We start from the raw sequence: 19116 nt of genomic DNA, 5'->3' as shown, positions 1-19116 counted from the left end.
GTACTTAACTCACTTTTGAATACCAAAAAAAGGTAATCAATTGCCGCATGGTTTTATTGACATGATTAACATATTTATTTCAAGGATTGCCTTGTGGATGAAGGTGGTTTTTTTACTGAAGCTGCAGGTCCTGAACTTCAAAACAAGAATGTCCTTGAAGAGGGGAATGAAGCTGGTGAGTATTTGATGTTTAGCCATTTGTTACTCTACAGTTACTTTCCTGCAGGTAAGTCTTGAGGGTTCAATAAGCGTATGTGTTCATATGAACACATGTTGAACATTGATGAGGTACAGGCACTTCTTATTATGTGTTGATCATGCAAAGGAATGAATTGAGGTTAAAAGTAGCGGTATGTTCAAATCAGATATTAATCTTGCCTCATTTTTTCTCTCAGTTATTCAGATGCTTCAAGCAGCCGGGACTTTGTTAAAAGAGGAGAAATTTGTGCACAGTTACCCGTATGACTGGAGGACTAAAAAACCAATGATTATTCGTGCCAGCAAACAGTGGTTTGTAAACACAGCAAGTGTGAAGGCTACAGCACAGGTATATAATTTTGCTTTCTTATGGGACATTTAAAGACAGCTGCTGCCATTTAGAATCAGCAAAACAATCTTGCTATAGCACACTCCAGAATATGTTCGTCTAGGGTTTACTAGTGGAAAAGTGTTAGTTAATTGTAAAAGTGATGAATGCTGGTTTTTTGTCAATATTGATATAATCCAGGATAAATGCATTGACTGACATATTTGTTCACTGCATTTACAGGAGACGTAGAAGTTTCTTAGAGCTACTGGCTTTTTTTTCCCAAAAATATTTTTAAAAATAAATTTCAAGGAATTAAATGAGAAAATGCAACTTTATCACTATTAAAATTACATTTGTTGTTATGGTAGCCTTGCATGGCCAGACATCTTTGTTTGCTCTAGTATTAATTTTGATGCAGTCCTATTTTAAATAACTTCAAAACGTATTTTTTTAATATGCGATGCTCTTTGAAATGATGTACATCCACACAGAAAACTCAGACCAGCACCTTAGGCTGTCTTGGGTAACAGTGATTTTATTCTAATTAGGACATGAGATGTTTATTCCATATTCATCTTTATCTAGAATGAAGGAAAATATGATGGCTATTCAGTGGAGTCGGGAGCGAGTGGTAGCCAACACTCTGTAATACAGGCAGTATGTATCAAGATGGGGTTTCAAAATAGACAACAGCACCAAGACACGATGAGCTACTAAACTTCGGGTAGAGATACTGATGCCTTTTCGAACTCACTTTAGGGTGCATCTGCTAGAGAGTCAGAGCTGGCAAAAAAGAGTTGGTTGCTCTGTTGGGAAATGTACAGTATACACAGCGTTCAAAGTGTGTTATTGAAGAGCAACGTGCGGTGAAGTAAACAAAGTAAATGTGACAGTTGCCCAAGAACGTGTTACTCGATACTGGGAGTGGGAGTGTAGACCTGTACCTTTTTTTACTGGTAACGTAAAGAGTGCTTGTTGAATGCTGAAGGGTGTTCAACAATTCACTGTCTGCTTTATAGGAAGTGCTGAAAAAAGTGAAAGTTGTTCCTACGTCTGCAGTGAACAGAATGCTTGAAATGCTGGACAGAAGGACGTTTTGGTGTATATCACGGCAAAGATGTTGGGGTGTTCCCATTCCTGCTTTTTATCAGAAGAACACAGGAGAATGCTTGATAAACAGGTATTTGTCTAGCTTTATATACTGAAAGAAGGAGCACTGCCTGTGCTGTAGTTGCACAATATTATAAAACTTCTAACTATTTAAGTATAAATACATGCTTTTACTTGTAATTGTTTATACACAGAATTAATTCAGCTATAAATTAAAACAATCAAAACCTCATTGCTGAAGGTGACTTGTATGTAAGTAATAGGAATCAATTTACTTAGATACTTAAGTTATCTGAGAAGTCCCCTTCATAGTATTTGCTACTTTCATCCTTCATCTTCAATTTAAGTGAGCTGACAGTAATCGCTGGCCTTTACATCTAGGCAAGGACTAAAATGCAAGTTTTAGTTAGAGTAGATTGCAACTGTAATTGTAGCGCTGTAAAGTGGACAATACAGGTATTTTGTCAAAATAGCTTTTTGCAACTGAATAAGTGACAATGACATAATCTGAAGTGAAATAACCAAATCAGTTGCGGAATAAATAACTGCACTTTGTTTCAAGATAGAATTAGAGTGTTTTTGAAGAGCCAGCCTCAATAAATGGAAGTAAGTGACCCTTAGCTTTATGATTTGGCATGTCTAAAGCTTCAGATGCCAGCCTTATTCTGCCATCTTGCAATATCCAGATGTTGCAAACACTGCATTTCATGAATTCCAGACAACGTAATGTGGAGGAAATCCAAGCTATGCTTTACAACAAGAAAACTCAACCAAACATGTTCCTTTTTCTATCTTTTAATGAGTAATAGAGTTCTGCTTTTACCCCTTAGGGAAATAGAGGTTTTCAGTTATGAATGTCCTCTAAGAGATGGCTTCATAAAAATAGTATTGTGGAGTTCTACATTGATTGTTTATTTCCATAATTGTTTTCTGTCTTGAGAAATGCTAGCATAACTCCATTTTACACATCTTAACCTTACAATTGTTAGTGCAGTTTCATTATGAATAATAAGATTGCATAGCTGGAGACGAACTTCAGTAGTGTTGCGGAACTTTTTTTATTCTGGTGTTGAATAAACGTACTTCAGAGAGTCCAGCATGTTTTCCAGAGACTGGACTAAGCGCTTAAGTAGGTGAGGCTTAGGATGTGGAGAGCAGGGAATGGACTTTAGGCAGTTAGCCCTTAGCTTCACCTGGTGCGACTGGGTGTGTAGGTGCACAGATATGTACTTTGACTCTGTCACAGTAGGCAATAACTGTGGTAAAAGACCACAATAACCATAGCCGTTTATAGTACCTGAATAATGCTGACGCACATCAGGAAACAAAGGGATGGAGGCTCTGTGGGATTTAAAATCATTTTACCTGCAAAAACTGTTAGCATATTAAAAAGTAAGTATATGTTCACATTAAAAAAATCAGTTTCTAAGGAATACTTATTGTAACCTGTTTGCGGAGTAGGCTTCAGTGTGTTACTTGTGCTTGCTTAAAATTGTTAAATATGTGGTTTAACAACAAAGTAAGAGCGTAATGAAAAAGAGTTCAGCAGTTGGCAGCCAAACGTGAAGCAATAGCTCCTTCAGAACATAGAGGAGCTGACCCAGCTCGTACAGAAACCATTTGAAAGGAGGGATGCATGGGAATTCCTTTAGACTGTAGTAAAATTACCTTGAAAGCCAGTCAGCTATATTAAAAAGCATGCCTTTTGTAAGTGCTGGAGCCGTGAGAGATTATTGCTGGAGTTGTATGATGTGTGGCAATTGGGACATATTGATGTTATAAACTCTGCAGTAGTTTAACAACTCAGCCTTTGTGTGTAGGTATTGTCCGAGCAGTCGCGCATGTAGGTGAATGAAGAAAGGGACAGAATGACATGATTAGTTAGATCTGATCTGGGGAAAAAAGAGAGACATTTAGGGGAAAAGAGAGACACACCCAATATGCTGGAAAATAGATTTATTTCATTTGATGATGCTTATTTATAGTCAATACTCTTTACTTCTAACATATTTTACAGTAGAGGTGAAAGAAACAGTAGAAGACTCACGAGATATTTAAAGATAGCTGTAGGAGACTTCTGTAGCCAGAGTAGGAAAAGTGCACAGAATATTGGCCTATAGAAATGACAGGCAAATTTAGAAAGCAGTCTGTCAATTCATAGGTCATTTTCCTGGACACCAGTTCTTACTGAAAAAAAACAGCTAAGCCTAAATATTTTGTTGCATTTGCATTATCATTTTGAAAATCATAGCACAGCAAGTTACTAACATATTTCTAACACTTTAAGAAGTTTCATACTCAGGTTTTGTGAATAATTAATATCATTAAAGCAACAGTAAATAACTAACATTTCAAAACAAAAGCAGTTTTCTTATCTGGAATGATGGATAAGCGTACTTTCAGTAGCAGCTGCTCTGGAGTTTGAGTGGCTATCAAAAGTAACAGCATCTCCACTGGAAGTCAGTGTAGTCCACATGGAGTTGCTGTTACATATGAGAGCACCAATGGTCGATCTTGTCTGATCCTGTTTATGTATCACCTGTAAAAAAGACTTTTTTTTTTAAAAACAAACAAACAAACAAAACCAACCAACCAAAAAAAAAAAACAAACCCAAACAAAACCAAAAACCAACAGTCCCTAAAATACACCACTGTTTCTCTCTGTGAGAGTTTCTTCTGAATTTGTCATGTGAAAGGCTGCAGAAGGCTTCTCTTGCAAGATGCAATCTCTCATCTTGGGGGGGGGGGGGGGGGAGGGAGAATTTTTTTTGCCACACCAACAACCCTGTCTTTCTAACTTGAAAGCCAAGAGCTAGATTGTGATCTTGTGTGCAACAAGTTTGATGCAAGATCTCCCATGAGTCTTCCTGTTGGCTGCTGTGGCCCCCCATAGCCCTAAAAGACATTTGATTGTATGCCACTGTTGTCTATGGTTAAAAATTTAATACTCTACTGATGCGTAGATTACTTACGTAGAGTGTACCACATCATGTTGTAATCAGGAATTAAAAAATTATTATGGAATAACAAAACCCTATATGAGAGAGAGAAGAGAGAACATTTTTTTCATTTAAGCCATTTTCAGTGGTAAGATTCTGTGTGATTTTTCTGCAGGAGCAGAGAAAAAAAGACTTTAAATAGAATATATGCACAAATAAATGCTTACAGTGTTTGTCAGCTTTCAAAATTTAATAGATTTAAAGAGAAAACATTCTGATTCTAGGAAATTCTGTAATTTATTGAAGAGAAGAGAGAAAGAGCTCCAAAAGTAAAACGAAAGATTTGTATTTCCATTAGTAGCTCAGACCAGGTAATAAATGTGAGATACATACTTTAATCTGACCTCATGCAATTACTTCTTTACAAATTCACTCTTCAATATTGGTAATAATAAGTACTATTGCAAAGATTATTCTAACGCCTGAGAGCTTTTGTCCCTTTCTCTGTGACTTTGATAAACAAGTAACTTAAATTTCTGACAGAGAAAACCCTAACTTGTTTTTGAAGTAGAGCTACTCTGCGATTTAATTTGCTTTTTAAAATATTAAGATGTTTCAGTGACTTGTAAGCAATGGCAACTTACCGTAACCTAAATACTTACTGCTGCAGTGTCAACGTTCACGTAAAAAAGAAGATAACTTGCCTTCTTTACTGTTGTTTGAAAAGACGTAGAGAGAACATCAGGCACTGTATTCTTCTCCTCCTGGCTATATCTTAATGCTGCCTAATTTCTGTTAACACGTTAAATAAGAGTTCAGCATAATCAATATCAAACTTCAGAGTGATTGGCTGGTGTCGTGGTAGCGTGAAATGCCGTAGGGGTTTCAGTGTTAAAACGTAGCAAGTGACACGTAATGCAAGTTCTTCTAGATAGCGTATGAATACAGGGCAAAGTTTTACAATGGTGTTTATTGCTAGCTTGGTGAATTATCCTGCTCATGTTGAAGCCCACAGATTATAAAGTGATGAGTAGTTATTTGAGAAAGGTGGTTTTCACTTGTACCTTACATAAAAGTACTTTGCAAAAATCTGCCTTCTTACAATATAGATACCTTAAATGTAGTCATTTCTCTCTCTTGTGGTAATAGTTAATCATAAGGATATTGGGAAAAGAGTAGAGGAACAGGGTTTTGTTTGTTTGTTTGTCTTTAATTTTTCCTCCTACAGTTTGAAAAACCCATTTGTTGAAATCATATCCTGGAAATCTTTGATCTTAACTGTCTCCTCTTATGAAATACTCGTCTGTGAATGTTGGGTTATATTCTCTAGGGAAACTGAATATAATGAAAAAGACTTGCACTGCTAAAATGTTTTTATTATTGATTTGAAACTATGATAGAATTTTGAGAATATTGTTCAATAACAGGTTGACTTCACAGTCATTGAATCTTTATTTCTTGTAAGTGACTGATAACGCAAATCTGACCTTCTTTTAGTTGTCTGAAAACTTTTATCTGTAGCATAATCATTTTTGTTAGTTCACGTGTCATGAAAATGTGTCTTTAAAATAACTTTAGCCTTCATAAATTAACAATATAAGCCTTTGCGTTGCATAGCAATACACTTCGTAAAAGATTAGTCTGTAGTGTGTTTCGTAGTAATGGTGTATCTACCATGGTAAGGCAACTGTTGTGTGGCATGGGCGATACTTATTTACTGTAAATGAAGGCAGTCGTTTTATGATGGTTTCCCAAGGGAGACTGATAGCAAGGTTTTATTTCCTTCTTGTCCTTCCCCCCACTTCCAATGGAAAGGAGAACAGTTCATCCTCACTGCAGGTGGTAAAGTTGGCACTAACACATTGTTTCAGGTCCCCCCCCTTTAATTTCTCCTAATATTTGTGCGATAGGCCTGACCTTAAACATTATCTCTTCCATTGAGGAAAGATGTCATTGCAGTTAACAGCTGCAGTGTCGGAAAACTGGTGGTGCTTCAGGCTGTATCTCCTTTACTTAAAGCTTAGAACATCTGTCAAACTGAGATTTCTGCTGTGATCAAGCTGAACCCATACAGTTGCTGGAAAACATTGTTAAGAGTATATTCCTACGTCTTCTCCAAGGTAGCTGTTAGTTTTGGTCTATAACTGAATTTATCACCTTTAAAAAACCCTACAAATACTGCTATCATCAAATACCTGTCGAATGTTTTAAAAATGTATAGGTTGAAAATGAATTCAGCCCTACAGTTTATGTCCCTCCACTGAAGTGTATTTGCAATATGGAAAACTTAAGTAGATGACAAGTTTAGTTCCTGTTTAAATTTTCTACTTGCTTTATAGGGCATGCTCGCAACTTTTCTATACTAGTTATGAGGATGATTCTTGATTAGAAAAATTTTCCGGCTCTAATTTGATGCCAGAGCCATTAGTTAAGGACTGAATTAATTCTTCCATGAGTCACTCAACATGCAGTAACATTTTATGTGGTAATAAGCATGTTTTAGGGTAAATAGTCATCTTTTTAATTTAGCTACTCTGTCTTCTGCTGGTGACTTCCAAGTGTAAGACTTGGCCAGTTACAGGAAGGCACTGGGGCTGTGGAGAGAGCTCTTGAAATACTCACTTGGAGACAGCTAGTTATCCATAGTTGCCTTTAAAAATACTACTGTTATTCTTCTCTTTGATTTGAGAAGAATCAAAGATGGAGCCTTCTGTTGGCAAGGAGTGAAAAAATGATGTCGTGCATTGCTTTTTCTAAAATGTTCCCAGGTGCTACAGTCTGTGTCATCATTGAAGGTTTGGGTGTAGAGCCAACCTCTTCAGTGGAAGATACTGACCCCACAAGAGAGAGACAAATTCGGTGGAATAGTTTAGTCTGGGTGGAGACAAACAAACTTTTCCTTGGCTTATTTGGTTTTTCCTGAGGGCTTTCCAAATTTGAAGATTTAGCCTGAAGGAGGCAAGAAATAAGGGATACTTACCAGCTCTCTGCCAGGAATCTACAAGGACTGGAGCTGTTGTTTGCTTTTGTCGTGGAGAAGTAACACTTCACAACTGGAAGCACAGGCAAATAGGCCTCTATGCAAATATTTCTGAAAGGAAAAGATACCATTCAGAACCGGAGCTCCTAAATGTTGTTTTACCAAGATAAATGTTAGCAGATATATTGCAAAGCCATAAATTTCTATCATCATTAAACTGGGAGGTGAATGATCCCCATTCTAGCCTGAAAGGGTAAGAAGAGTGGTGGTATACTAGCTGGCTGTCACTTTGTGAGTGTTACTGGTTAGTGGGTTTTCTCTCTAGAAAACCTACTGGGATGTTCTACAGGAATTTACTTTGAGAATTAAATTAATTAATTGATGATTTATTGATTAATACAGAACTGTTGGTCTATCATTGCAAACTTATTCCCACGACCAAGAGCAAAGCTGCATTTTTTTTTTCTTACTGTTGTACCTCATGTCATGTCATTAAGTGATAATTTGTTCTACATCATCTTGGAGAACATGGGTTTTCATGCTTAAACTCCGTGTGTTAAGAGTCCACTAAATGTTGTAGTGATGTAGCTCAGATTATTAGCAGTGCAGAAATAATATTGTGCTAATAAGTCTAAATACAAAACTGAGTGATGACACTGAAGAAGCTAGATCATCTGCCTTTTGTATTTTCAAGATATTGATGCCAGATCATTATTTTACTTTTTCCCTTTTCACAATACTGTATCAAGAAGTTAGTTAATTGATTAAATCTTCATTTCTTGTGCTAAAAACAAATCTCTGGTGGCTTGGTTAACACAGCGGTTTTTGTTTGAAGTTGGCATGTCATGATGACCTGCTGTATTCTGTAAATCGAGCAGATGCCTTAAAAATCACCTCTTTCAGTAAGTGATTTGTGAGTCAGCAAGACAAAGTGTGTGGGGTTTGTTTTGGTTTTTAAACTATCTTAATTTATGTCTAGACTTGGCATTAAATAATATTAAAAATGAATTGCCCATAGCATTACCCACTGAGGACAACAGTTGAATGTGTCATAAATAGCACACAGAACTGCACGCCTTGTGGTTGTGTTGTCTGCTCACATCAGGAAAAAATGCTTAGTTAGTTTTTTTATTTTTCTTATTTCTGTAGTATGTTTATTTCAGGACCTTAGTCCTGGCTGGTGCTATACCATATGAACTCATATATTGCCTTCAGAGCATATGTTGAGTGGTCATTTGCATCCCTCCTCTACTGGGTACAGAAGTTACAGTTTCCTACATTATTGGGATTAATGTATTTATATATATGTTTCTTACCATTTGAAAAATACATTGCTAAAAAGGGGGAATCCAGGCAAGCAGAAGTCTAATATATACGCATGTTATTTGAAATGCTGCCATTTCCTAACTCTCAATTTCCACATGAGTTCTCAAGGTCTCTTTATAACAGAGCAGATATTTTTTGAGGAAGTAGTTGTTTAGTTTCTGTAAATTCAAGGTCAAGAAATAACAAGTGAAATGTATTTTAGAAGTTCTCAGGCTGCTGGCGTCTTTTCCGAGTGCCCAGTTATTGAGTATTTGGAGAAAAAAGCTATTTGAAATACATGCAAGTTTCAGTATGTCCAGGTTTTACACAATCTTACACATCTTGGAAGACAAAAAATAGGGGCAGAAAGCTCTGTGGAGTCTTGTCTGGATTAGAAGCTGAAAAATCACAGGTTTAAATAGCTTGATCTTTTTATTGGTACATCTTGCCACTTTGGATCTGGGATACTTGTAGAAAGGTAAGATTAACTCAGCGGTTCATAAACCCCTTTTTTCCTTCTAACCCAGTGAAACTATCACAGATGTCATCAAAATAGTGGAGCAGCAAGGAACAGATGCATGGTGGACCCTTCCTGTTGAACAACTACTATCAAAAGAGGCTGTAGCGAAGGTAATTTTTTTTACTTCAGATACAGGGTGCTTGAGACAGTTCAGTGACAGGAAATAATATAAAACCTTCGTATATTCTTGTGATCCTTTTCAATCTTGTACCTTCATGAGAAGGTATCCTGTGAAAGGAATATTCAGAAAGTGAAATCTGAGTGTGGTAAAATACATACAATCAGATTTGTGCCATTAATTCAGGGCAGAGATCTCCATCCTCCTTTTAGTTCAGGAGGAAAGTGACATCTTAATCAAATTAAGATGCAAAATATATTTGAAGTCCCTGTCATTAAAATGGATTAGAATTTTTATTTAGTTATTCCTAACTTTTTATTGTTCCTTTAACAATTGTGTTCTTAAACTAGCACACAAACTGTAGTGTTACTCTGCCATCTCAGGGCTTTTTTTTTTCTAATTTTTCCTTGTTCTGTTTTGGATTTTCATCAGTAATTATCTGAAAACTATTGTGAAAAATTACCTAATATATTTTGTGTTCACTCACAAAGTTGGTAGCAGAGCCTGTACAAAACTGGTCCTGAAACAAAATCTACTTTATATCTAGCTTTGAGAAGCAGTGGTGATTTGGAGTATTCTATTGGCATTATTTAATACTTGTTTTTCTAATAGGCTGGTGGTCATGATGTTTTGGATTATGTCAAGGGACAGGATGTCCTAGACATCTGGTTTGACAGTGGAACTTCCTGGGCTCATGTTTTAGAAGGTACAGAATTAATATGTTTATCTTTCTTTTAAAATACTTGGAGAATAAAATATAACTGTTTAGCGTGATGGTGTTCATATCAGCAAAACTGAGTTAGGTGATGCCAGCAGCAAATTGATTGTGACTTCTTGTGAACTGGCTTTTGCTTGTAAAGGTAAGGGTTTAATGTTCGCAAACTCATTTTCAGCATAGTTGAAGTCGAGATTTTTTTCTAGTATTCTGTTCTGACCGATTCTGCCATGTGGCATACCATATATCTTCTCATCAGAACGTATTTGTTTTGAGTATTATGTTTCATGACACAAACGGCCAAGGTATTTTGCTGCTAGTTGGTAACTCTTGAATTACTTTCAGCTAACAAATTCCATTTCGTGCATGTGCTTGCTATTTGAAGCAGCTGATCTCGGTTTTGTTCTGCTGAATCTAAGTAAGTTTTATAATTTTAACAGTGTAGGTGTACTTTTTCACTTCTGATTACTTCCAGTAATTAAAGCAGTATATTGTGGCTTAAAACATTTATACTTGCTGTATGCTATTTATAGCTCCTACTGCCCGTAGTTGCTACTTAGGAGGTAGCAGATACATATTTGTATAAAAATATATAAAATACACACTGTTTGTCTGGAGGACAGTCCAAAGTCAGGAGTCACTTCTGAAGGAGGAATCTGGTCCCATACATCAATTCTGTTGGACTTTAAACCCTCAGTACACAATTGCGTGATAACAATCTTGTTGAATTATAAAACACGTTGGTACCAGAGGTTTTATTTCTTAGCAACGTGGTCAGGCAATAGTACCATCAGCAAACATTCATTTTCTGGAAGACCTTTACATATGTTAAAGTTCACACTCTTTAAAAATGTTTCTGGTTTGGTTCTGAAAGGTATAACAAAGTAATGGTATTTTATGTGCACAGTTACATACTTGCATTCTTTAAGGGCTTAATACCTCATTATGCAAAAACTACCTCTCATCCTGCGTAAAGAAATAGCAGAATCAAGACTCTTGATTCACTGTTAATTTGTGTAAGGCTCCCATTTGGATTCTGTAATGCCTAATAAATGTTGGGTCTTTGACAGTACAGACTTCTTTCATGGAACCACTGAAAGTTCCTCTCCTCTATCTAGTCATCTATTTTCATGAAACTTGCCGGAACTGGGTGTATGTAAGGCATCTTCTTTAGCTGTCTGACATGACTGGAGTGGCCTCACTGGTTCTAAAGTTGGGGGAACGATTAACAAGCAGTGTGATCTTGTAAGACTCTTTATCTTCAGAAGTGACACAAAAGTTGCATTACCTTTTTTCCTATGTAATTGAGGCCCCAGCCACTGTCAGAAGTGGAAGTACTGTCTCAGTGATTCATACAAAATTACTGTTTTAATCTAGGCTTTATGAAAAATGCACTTTTTGCAGAACTTCTTATGTCAATAAAAATAACTAGCAAGGCTCACAAACAGGCTAACTGATGGGATTATTTTCCAAAGTACTCTTGGGGAAAAATGGATGAAATCCAACGAGAAATCCAAAATTGCTTAGAGAATGCCACAACAGGAAGAAGAACTTCCCATGCCTTAAACTCATGAAAGCACAGAGTCATATGGAAGCTGATGTGCTACCTGTAAAGTGCTACCTGTTAATTTTGTAGTGGGAGATCAGTGATAATGGCAGTTACTGCTTGCCTTCTGATGACAGTGTCATGCACGGCAGTGTTTCTCTCACAGCATATGAGTTACTGGAGTATATAATAGATGGCTAAAACCGTGAGACTAATGTTTATAATTGTTTCACTCTACCCTGAACCCAAATGATGGAAAATTATAAATCAATGATCTGTCTGTTAGAAACCATCAGGGCTAAAGAGTATTACAGATTCCCTTGCCAGTTCCAGTCTCGCAAAAATAAGTTCTTCTCTTCAACGTCTCTGCAACTTGGGGAACTTAGGCCTGGGATTTCCCTGGACTTGAGCTAGCTGTGTCTGAGCTTATTAAAGGAGATGGAGCAGTTATAAAATTCATCTGTTTAGCTAATGGCCACACAGATTGCTTTCAAAACATATGGCAGGTTGGGAAGAGGATGGGGACGAGGAAGAGGGGAGAGAGATTCTGCAATATGAGGTTTCTGAATGGGTTAAAGGAATTGCTCGGTAACAGCAAGCTCAGTGGCCTAAATCATAGGCTGAATGCATTCAGTCTTATTTCTAATGCTTGCCCTGCTGCATTTCCTACCAGATATGGGGCATAGTTCTGATAGAAGTGACTTAAAATTATGCTTTTTTTCATTAAATCAGTCTTTCCAGCCTGGGATTATCAAAGGTACCATTTCTAGATAAATGACAAATTAACCAAACTGTCCTAGATCAGCAGTGTAGCAGCTAGGAACGTGGGATTTGCACACTAAAATCAAATATTTAGCTCCTGTAGTCACAAAACCAAAAATGAACAGATATAACTAGTTGGTATGTAAAATAAATACTACCCTGCTTGCACCAGTGAGAAGAGATCCACATGTGCCATGTGCTCTGAAAAACCCTGCTGCTACTAAAGTTTTTTTGGGCTACAGTTTGCTTCATTGCTGCTTTGTTTGCCTAACACTGTTTTCACTGAACAGTTTATTGTTGTGCTACCTAATCCTGTTTATTTCTTCCTACACATGCCTCAAATATTATTTGAAAGAACAGTTTCCGTATTCTTTTATGCAATGTTAAAATTTCATGTCGGAGTGCTTCGTACATGAATAAATTTATTTCACAGTACTGGTGCGAGGTAGAAGAGTGTTAATACCCTGCCTCCAAAAAGAAGGTGTGGTAAAAGCAAAATCTGATTCAAAAGCATTTTCTGATTTTGAATACTCAATGCTGTAGTGCCTAGGAGGTTTGGTTTTTTTTTTTTCTTTTCTTTCTTTGATGCTCAGTTTGTGTTCAGGGCTAATTTCAGTAGCTGTCTTTGGAGTATCCATTTTAGAGAATTCTTCTGTGTCTTAAAATTCGTTTTCACGTGGCAGAGTGCCATCTGCACTGCAAACTTGAAATTATTTCTCAAAATAGTTCGTATAAGAATGCACGCTGGACTGTACTGCAGTGTGACATGCCGTTGGTAGAAGCTTTTTACCCATAGTTTTGTATTGCAATGATAGTAGTTTTCAGCATCGTAACTTTTCCCTATCTTATTGGCTAATATTTAACCGAACAAATGTGATTATTTTACAACTTACCTATCTAAGTGTTTAAACTTTTGTGCTGACTGAGAGACTTGAATTTATCTTAGCTGATTCATTGCTGGCATTAAAATACAATACATTTAATCTAAAAGTCAAAGTCTGTGAGATCAAAGATATGGAATCTTGAAATCCAAACCAGAAGGATCATAAATTGTAATTCTCTTTAATGACCTATGTACTATACCTCAGTGTAAAATAAACAACCAAGAAGTCTCTTCTGGGTTGTTGGACATATTCTTCCATTTACAGAGAAACGGGCACACTGTTCTAATAAATCCTGTGTATATAATCCTCGGTATATAACCGTTGCAACTTTAATGAAACTGAGTTAGGGAGGCCAAAAGGCAGGCTTTGTATATGCAAAACCCGTGTTTGTATTTTACAGAGATAAAATGTTCAGGCCTCCATTAGCTTTGTAAGCTACATTAGCCAGCCTGCCAGATGTACTAGTTCCTGTCAGAAAAGACCAGTACAGTTTGCTATTTGTAATCGGTTGTTTGTTTAAATTCTTCTCTCCTCTAAGTTGTAACTACTGGCATTTCCACAAAAAGTTCACTTCTCTAAAACCCGTGCCTACTAAACTAGTTGTAAATAAGAAACGTGTTGCTGCTGCTGTTACGGATTTTTCCACTGTTATTTTCTTCCTTACCACAAATACACTTTTTTTTTGTCTTCTCACAAGTATCTCTGTGTTCTGTTAATACAAAGGCTGATGCCTACTTATTCTACTTTTAAAACCCAAACTCATAGTATATTTTCTTGAAGGAATAAACAAATGTGTTAAAAACCGTAACATCCACCCACACATTTTTCCTGTGCTAGCTGGCCTTGACCTTTGTAATGTTGAACTTCCTTTTATTGCAGGATGGATCTAAATATCGAAACTTCCATTAAGTTAAACAAATAAATCAAGTGCCAGCAGCAGAAAGAAGCATTGTCTCAGGAGTCCTAGGAGGAGGATAAAAGGAGCTAGTAGATAAAAACCGAGTAGAGAAACTTTTGTCTGAATATCTGGAAAATAACACCATCAACTTTTGGAGTCCAGATCCTGGATCCTGCCAAATATGCATAGAATGTTGCACGTTTGTAGGCTTTGACTTGCACGTTCTGTGTGCTCGACATTATTCTGTCCTCACTCTGATGATGACCTGGCTGGGATTGTTTAGGATGAGGAGGGACTTACTGAGTCAACAAATCTTGCACCCTTTTGTAGCGTGACTGAATTGCACCAGTAAAGCCATTAAAGGTTTGCCACCCTCTTTCAGCCCCTTGAGAAAGCTGGGTGTGCTCTTCTGCTGCTTTTAACGTGCAGTCAGCCAATGCCTTGTAGCCCATTGTTTCTCCAACGCCAAGAGTACTCATTAGCTCCAGTTGTTCTTCTCCAGCATTCCTCTTTTTTTGTGTATTTATAGAGAATATTTCCACTTAGCCTTCACCTGGATAAGCTAAAGAAGCCTGGCTCCTCCAGACCGCTCTCTCCCACAACAGGCTTTCTGTTTCCCTTGTTGTCTTAATCCTTTCCTGAAATTTTTAATCTTGCTGGAACGCCAGTGACCAGAAATGTAAATTCTGTCGCAGGTGAGCTGTGGTCACTGCCAAAGCTTCCTGGTCGCCTCCGAAAATACCTGCTGCCTTACACAGGCTAGTCAGGCATGTTACATCTGTGACTTGTATTCTGAGTAATTACCAACTGATGAAGTTTCAGGCTGTAGCTTAATTTTTATTAATTCCAAAGTATGTGAGCTCTTCTTAGGTCCTTCAGTTGGCTTAGGAGTACTTGGAAAGTATTTTGAGAACTTCTTATGAAGTGCTCTGAGCATGATAGCTTCTGTTTTCAAAATTTATCTTTTGTTTGGGGGAAAGCAAGCTTATTTGTTAGATTTTGGAGTTCAGCAAGTCTTGGATTTTAAAAAAAAATGTGATACTAATGAATCACATGTATCATGTTCAAGTAACCAGACACTCTTTGTAAAAGCAACTTATCTACTAGCATTAAAGAGCAGAGTAAGCTTTAGTAATCACTTTCAGACACTTTCTGTTAAGTGTACTAATTTGTTGAAGATACAGGCTGATATTTTTAAAAAAATCTTCTGTTTTTAAAGGAGCAGAGCAAAGAGCAGATACGTACCTTGAAGGGAAAGACCAACTGGGAGGTTGGTTTCAGTCCTCTCTATTAACTAGTGTGGCAGCGAGGAAAAAAGCACCATATAAGTAAGTGCATGGATTGCAAACACGTTGCTAGTTCATTTATTAAATATTGGGCTTTTGATAGTGTGGCAGTAGTGTGTAAACAAGAGAAACCAAGCCATTATTAAGTGTACGATCTGTGTTCTTATATTTTCGGTTTAAAGCTTTTCTCAGGTTGGATTGTAATGGAGTTATTATTTAAATATTTTCCATCATAATTTTAATAGATGTTTTCTTTCTCAGTCATTCTGGTATATGCTATTACACTATCAAATACAGGTCTGTTCTTTCGCCATCTCTCTCACTCCTGTAGCCAAAGGGATTATTACGGGAGGTGCAGTATGAAAATTTCTTACGATCGTTGACTTGTGAATTGAATGTTGGACTATAAGGAATTCAGAATCACTGTGTGCAGGTCCTGTGCGGGAGCTGTGCCATATACTGTTTGTCCCCTTGAAGATGAAAAGCATAGGGAAGGGTGATGCGGGTCAGTTGCGAGGAGGTTGTACAATTTGGAGAAATGTATTGGTTTAAAGAGTAAATAACTCTTTAGTCTTTAATTCATCTGAAATACACGTGCCCTGGATAAATGAGGAAAATTTAGTAGTATGCACTACTTGGATGGTAGTGCAGCATATTCATGGTTGGTTGAACTCAACAGATGAAGCCTCAGGCTTACCAAAATAGAGGATTTCTGTATGTTTTGACTTAAGAATATCCTTACTCTTAACACAGGTTTTATTTTTTTTCTGGGATTTTGTTTTCACTAAATCTTTTTTTTCAGGACTCTGGTAGTTCATGGATTTACACTTGGTGAGAAAGGGGAGAAGATGTCTAAATCTATTGGCAACGTGGTTGACCCTGATGTAGTAATCAATGGAGGCGAAGTAAGTCAAGCTCTTCAGTTTCTTAAAATCCCTAGTTACAATTTTTCACTACCAGATTCTGCAGCTGTCTTATGGCATGTTTTTCTCTAAACAGCTGGCTTGTGGCAGAACTCTGTAAAGCTTTTCTGAAGACTTTGCCTACACTGCACTTCCATGTGGCTGGAGTGAAAACCTCGAGTTGTTTTGCTTCAGCTGTGGTGCCTAAAAAAACCCCAACTTTGTTTTGTGCTAAAAGAAAAGAAAATACACTGTATAGGAGGTGTAGAATGGTTCCTTTTTACTTGGGAACACTGTCGATGGAATGACAGGGAGGGATTAAAAAAAAATCAAAATAATTAAACTTTGCTTTCGAACTGAAACCTACAAGCTGGGCCCAGCAGTACAGCAGTGAGAGCAGCAGTTGCACCCCAGCAGCCCCGCTGCTTTCAGCCTGGGCTCACTATTGACTCTGGAAACTTGCTGCAACCCATGGTCACGGAGGTTGCGCTGCAGGTGATGCTCTGAATTTGTTTCCCCTCCCCAGTCCTGCTGTTGCGCTTTCTGAGGCGGCAGAGCAGATTTTGCAGCTCTCCAGACAAAAGAATCAATCCTCACAAAGACTTGCTTATCTGATTCAATAAAACACACATTAGCTTCTCTTCTTTCGAAAAGGAGAGAAGACATTTTCAGAGTTGAAAAGAGGGTGGAAAACAGTCTGAAGGGGAAAAAAAAAGTATGTAGTTTTAGGTATTTACATTGCTGTTTTAATGTTAAGTGTTCAAAGGATTCAAGGCTGTAAAATGAGCTTATCTCAATTTACCTGAGTTCTAGCATTGCCTGTACACAGACTGCTGCGATTATATATATATTGCATATTGTACCCCTGGCTTAACAGTAAATCTTGCTAACAGAGGGTGAAGGCCTCCAGATACAGTGGCCTTCTGGGCACACTTGTGGGTATATTCGCAGCACTGACGACATGGACTTGCACTGCTCGCCGTGCTGCAGGACCGCCAGCAGCTTCACTCATGTGCCTTTCTGTCTCCACATAGGATCACAGCAAGGATCCTCCATATGGTGCTGATGTTCTCCGCTGGTGGGTGGCAGAATCCAATGTTTTTACCGAGGTATTGATTGGGCCTGTTGTACTTAATGCTGCGAGAGATGATATCAACAAGGTAAGAGCCAAATACGCTAATGCTCTTCATTCTAATGACAGGCCCTCTTTATATTTGGTTTTGCGTTGGCTGAGTAGAATTTATTGCAAAGCTTTTCAGTTATTAGACTAAAGAAAGCTTTCCCAAACTTAGATAGGTAGGTACTACTGCTTTTTGCGTCTGTGGATCAAATAGTAAAGTGTACTAAGGAAAACGCTGTTTTTTTTGTAGCATGCTTCAGTAATAGCCAGTCTTCTTTTCTGTAGGTCCTTTTAGCATATGTTCTTCACGGTACCTTTGTTAACTAGTCAAACAATCATTTTTAAAAGCAGTCAAGTCTAGCTAATTCATTATAGAATATTATCATTTTGTGTTTCATCTAAAGTGCAGGCCATTAATGTTAATTTGTCTGGTTTGTTCCTAGCTGCGGAATACACTACGCTTCATGCTGGGAAACATGGCTGGCTTCAATCCAGAAACCGATTCCATCCCCGCTTCAGAGATGTACATAGTAGATCAATACATGCTGCATCTATTGCAAGATTATGGCAGCAAGGTAGGGAAAAACTGTATTTCGATGAATATATGTGTAAAGTTTTTCATTGGTTATACCCTCTAGGGAAAATTCTTCAAGTGTGAGTAAACAGTGGGCAAATTATGACCACAGGGGCTTCTTTGATGCCATGTGCACTACATTAGGCCCGTCTCAACTTTTGAGAGGAAGGCTTTGTTTTTAACATTCCTAACTTGTCAAATTAGAAGTCTTTAGAAATGGTTAGAAATTAAAAAAAAGAACAAACCAAAACAAAAAAAAACCTTCTGGAGCTTTGGAAATCTGCTGTAGTCTAAAATTTAGTTGTTTCTGTCACTCAGAACTGTTCTGCTGAAGGAGAAAGTATGGGCATAATTTCTGGGGTTCCCCCATGCTCTCCCCTCAAATTTGAATTAAAATTATTTTTTTGTCCTAATTGTTCACTGAATTAACTTCCCCCTTCCCCAACCTTTTAAAGATGCTCACAGATTTTGTGTCACTGCTCACAGTTTCTGTAAGTTCGGGTTCATCAGTTGTCACTGTAGGCCATCTGATGAAAACTGCTACTCCATTCTTCTCTCTCTCTGCTCCCTCTCCCAGGTTACAGAAGCATACAAAGAATACGATTATAGCAAAGTTGTTCGGTTATTGCAAGCGTTCTGTTCCAGAAACTTGTCTAACTTTTATTTCAGTATAATCAAAGACAGGTAAGTTCATTACTGCTGCCTTTAAAAGGGAAAAAACAAGTTAATCGGTTTGAGATGGAGGCAGTAACATTCCAGGCAAACGCTGAGGCCGTGCAGCTCTCGGAGAACGTTTCAGTTACATATTGTGCTTTAGTGCAATAAAGCAGATGGGCGAAGGCTTGGCTGCTTTCAGCTGAGTGTCTTGTCATCGTTGTGCTTCTGTATTCTGTCCTCTGGGGGCACTGGATCATTTTGAAAGGTAATC

At 37.6% G+C, this 19116-nt stretch overlaps 1 protein-coding gene across 1 annotated transcript in view; it reads left to right on the top strand.

The window, feature by feature from the left end:
- The window catches only part of IARS2 (isoleucyl-tRNA synthetase 2, mitochondrial), a 28900-nt gene that overhangs the window by 7168 nt on the left and 2616 nt on the right, over nt 1-19116 (top strand). Inside the window, exons 10-19 of the mRNA XM_063328414.1 lie at nt 85-175; nt 396-547; nt 1549-1709; nt 9391-9493; nt 10114-10207; nt 15526-15634; nt 16395-16497; nt 17529-17654; nt 18058-18189; nt 18766-18872. Coding sequence (XP_063184484.1) covers nt 85-175; nt 396-547; nt 1549-1709; nt 9391-9493; nt 10114-10207; nt 15526-15634; nt 16395-16497; nt 17529-17654; nt 18058-18189; nt 18766-18872 — 1178 coding nt within the window. The remainder of the gene's footprint in view (nt 1-84; nt 176-395; nt 548-1548; nt 1710-9390; nt 9494-10113; nt 10208-15525; nt 15635-16394; nt 16498-17528; nt 17655-18057; nt 18190-18765; nt 18873-19116) is intronic.

This window comes from Chroicocephalus ridibundus, chromosome 3 (genome assembly GCF_963924245.1).
Source record: "Chroicocephalus ridibundus chromosome 3, bChrRid1.1, whole genome shotgun sequence".
NCBI classification, from domain to species: domain Eukaryota; kingdom Metazoa; phylum Chordata; class Aves; order Charadriiformes; family Laridae; genus Chroicocephalus; species Chroicocephalus ridibundus.
Note: the sequence above shows the minus strand (reverse complement) of the source record. Positions and strands in the feature narration are given on the sequence as shown.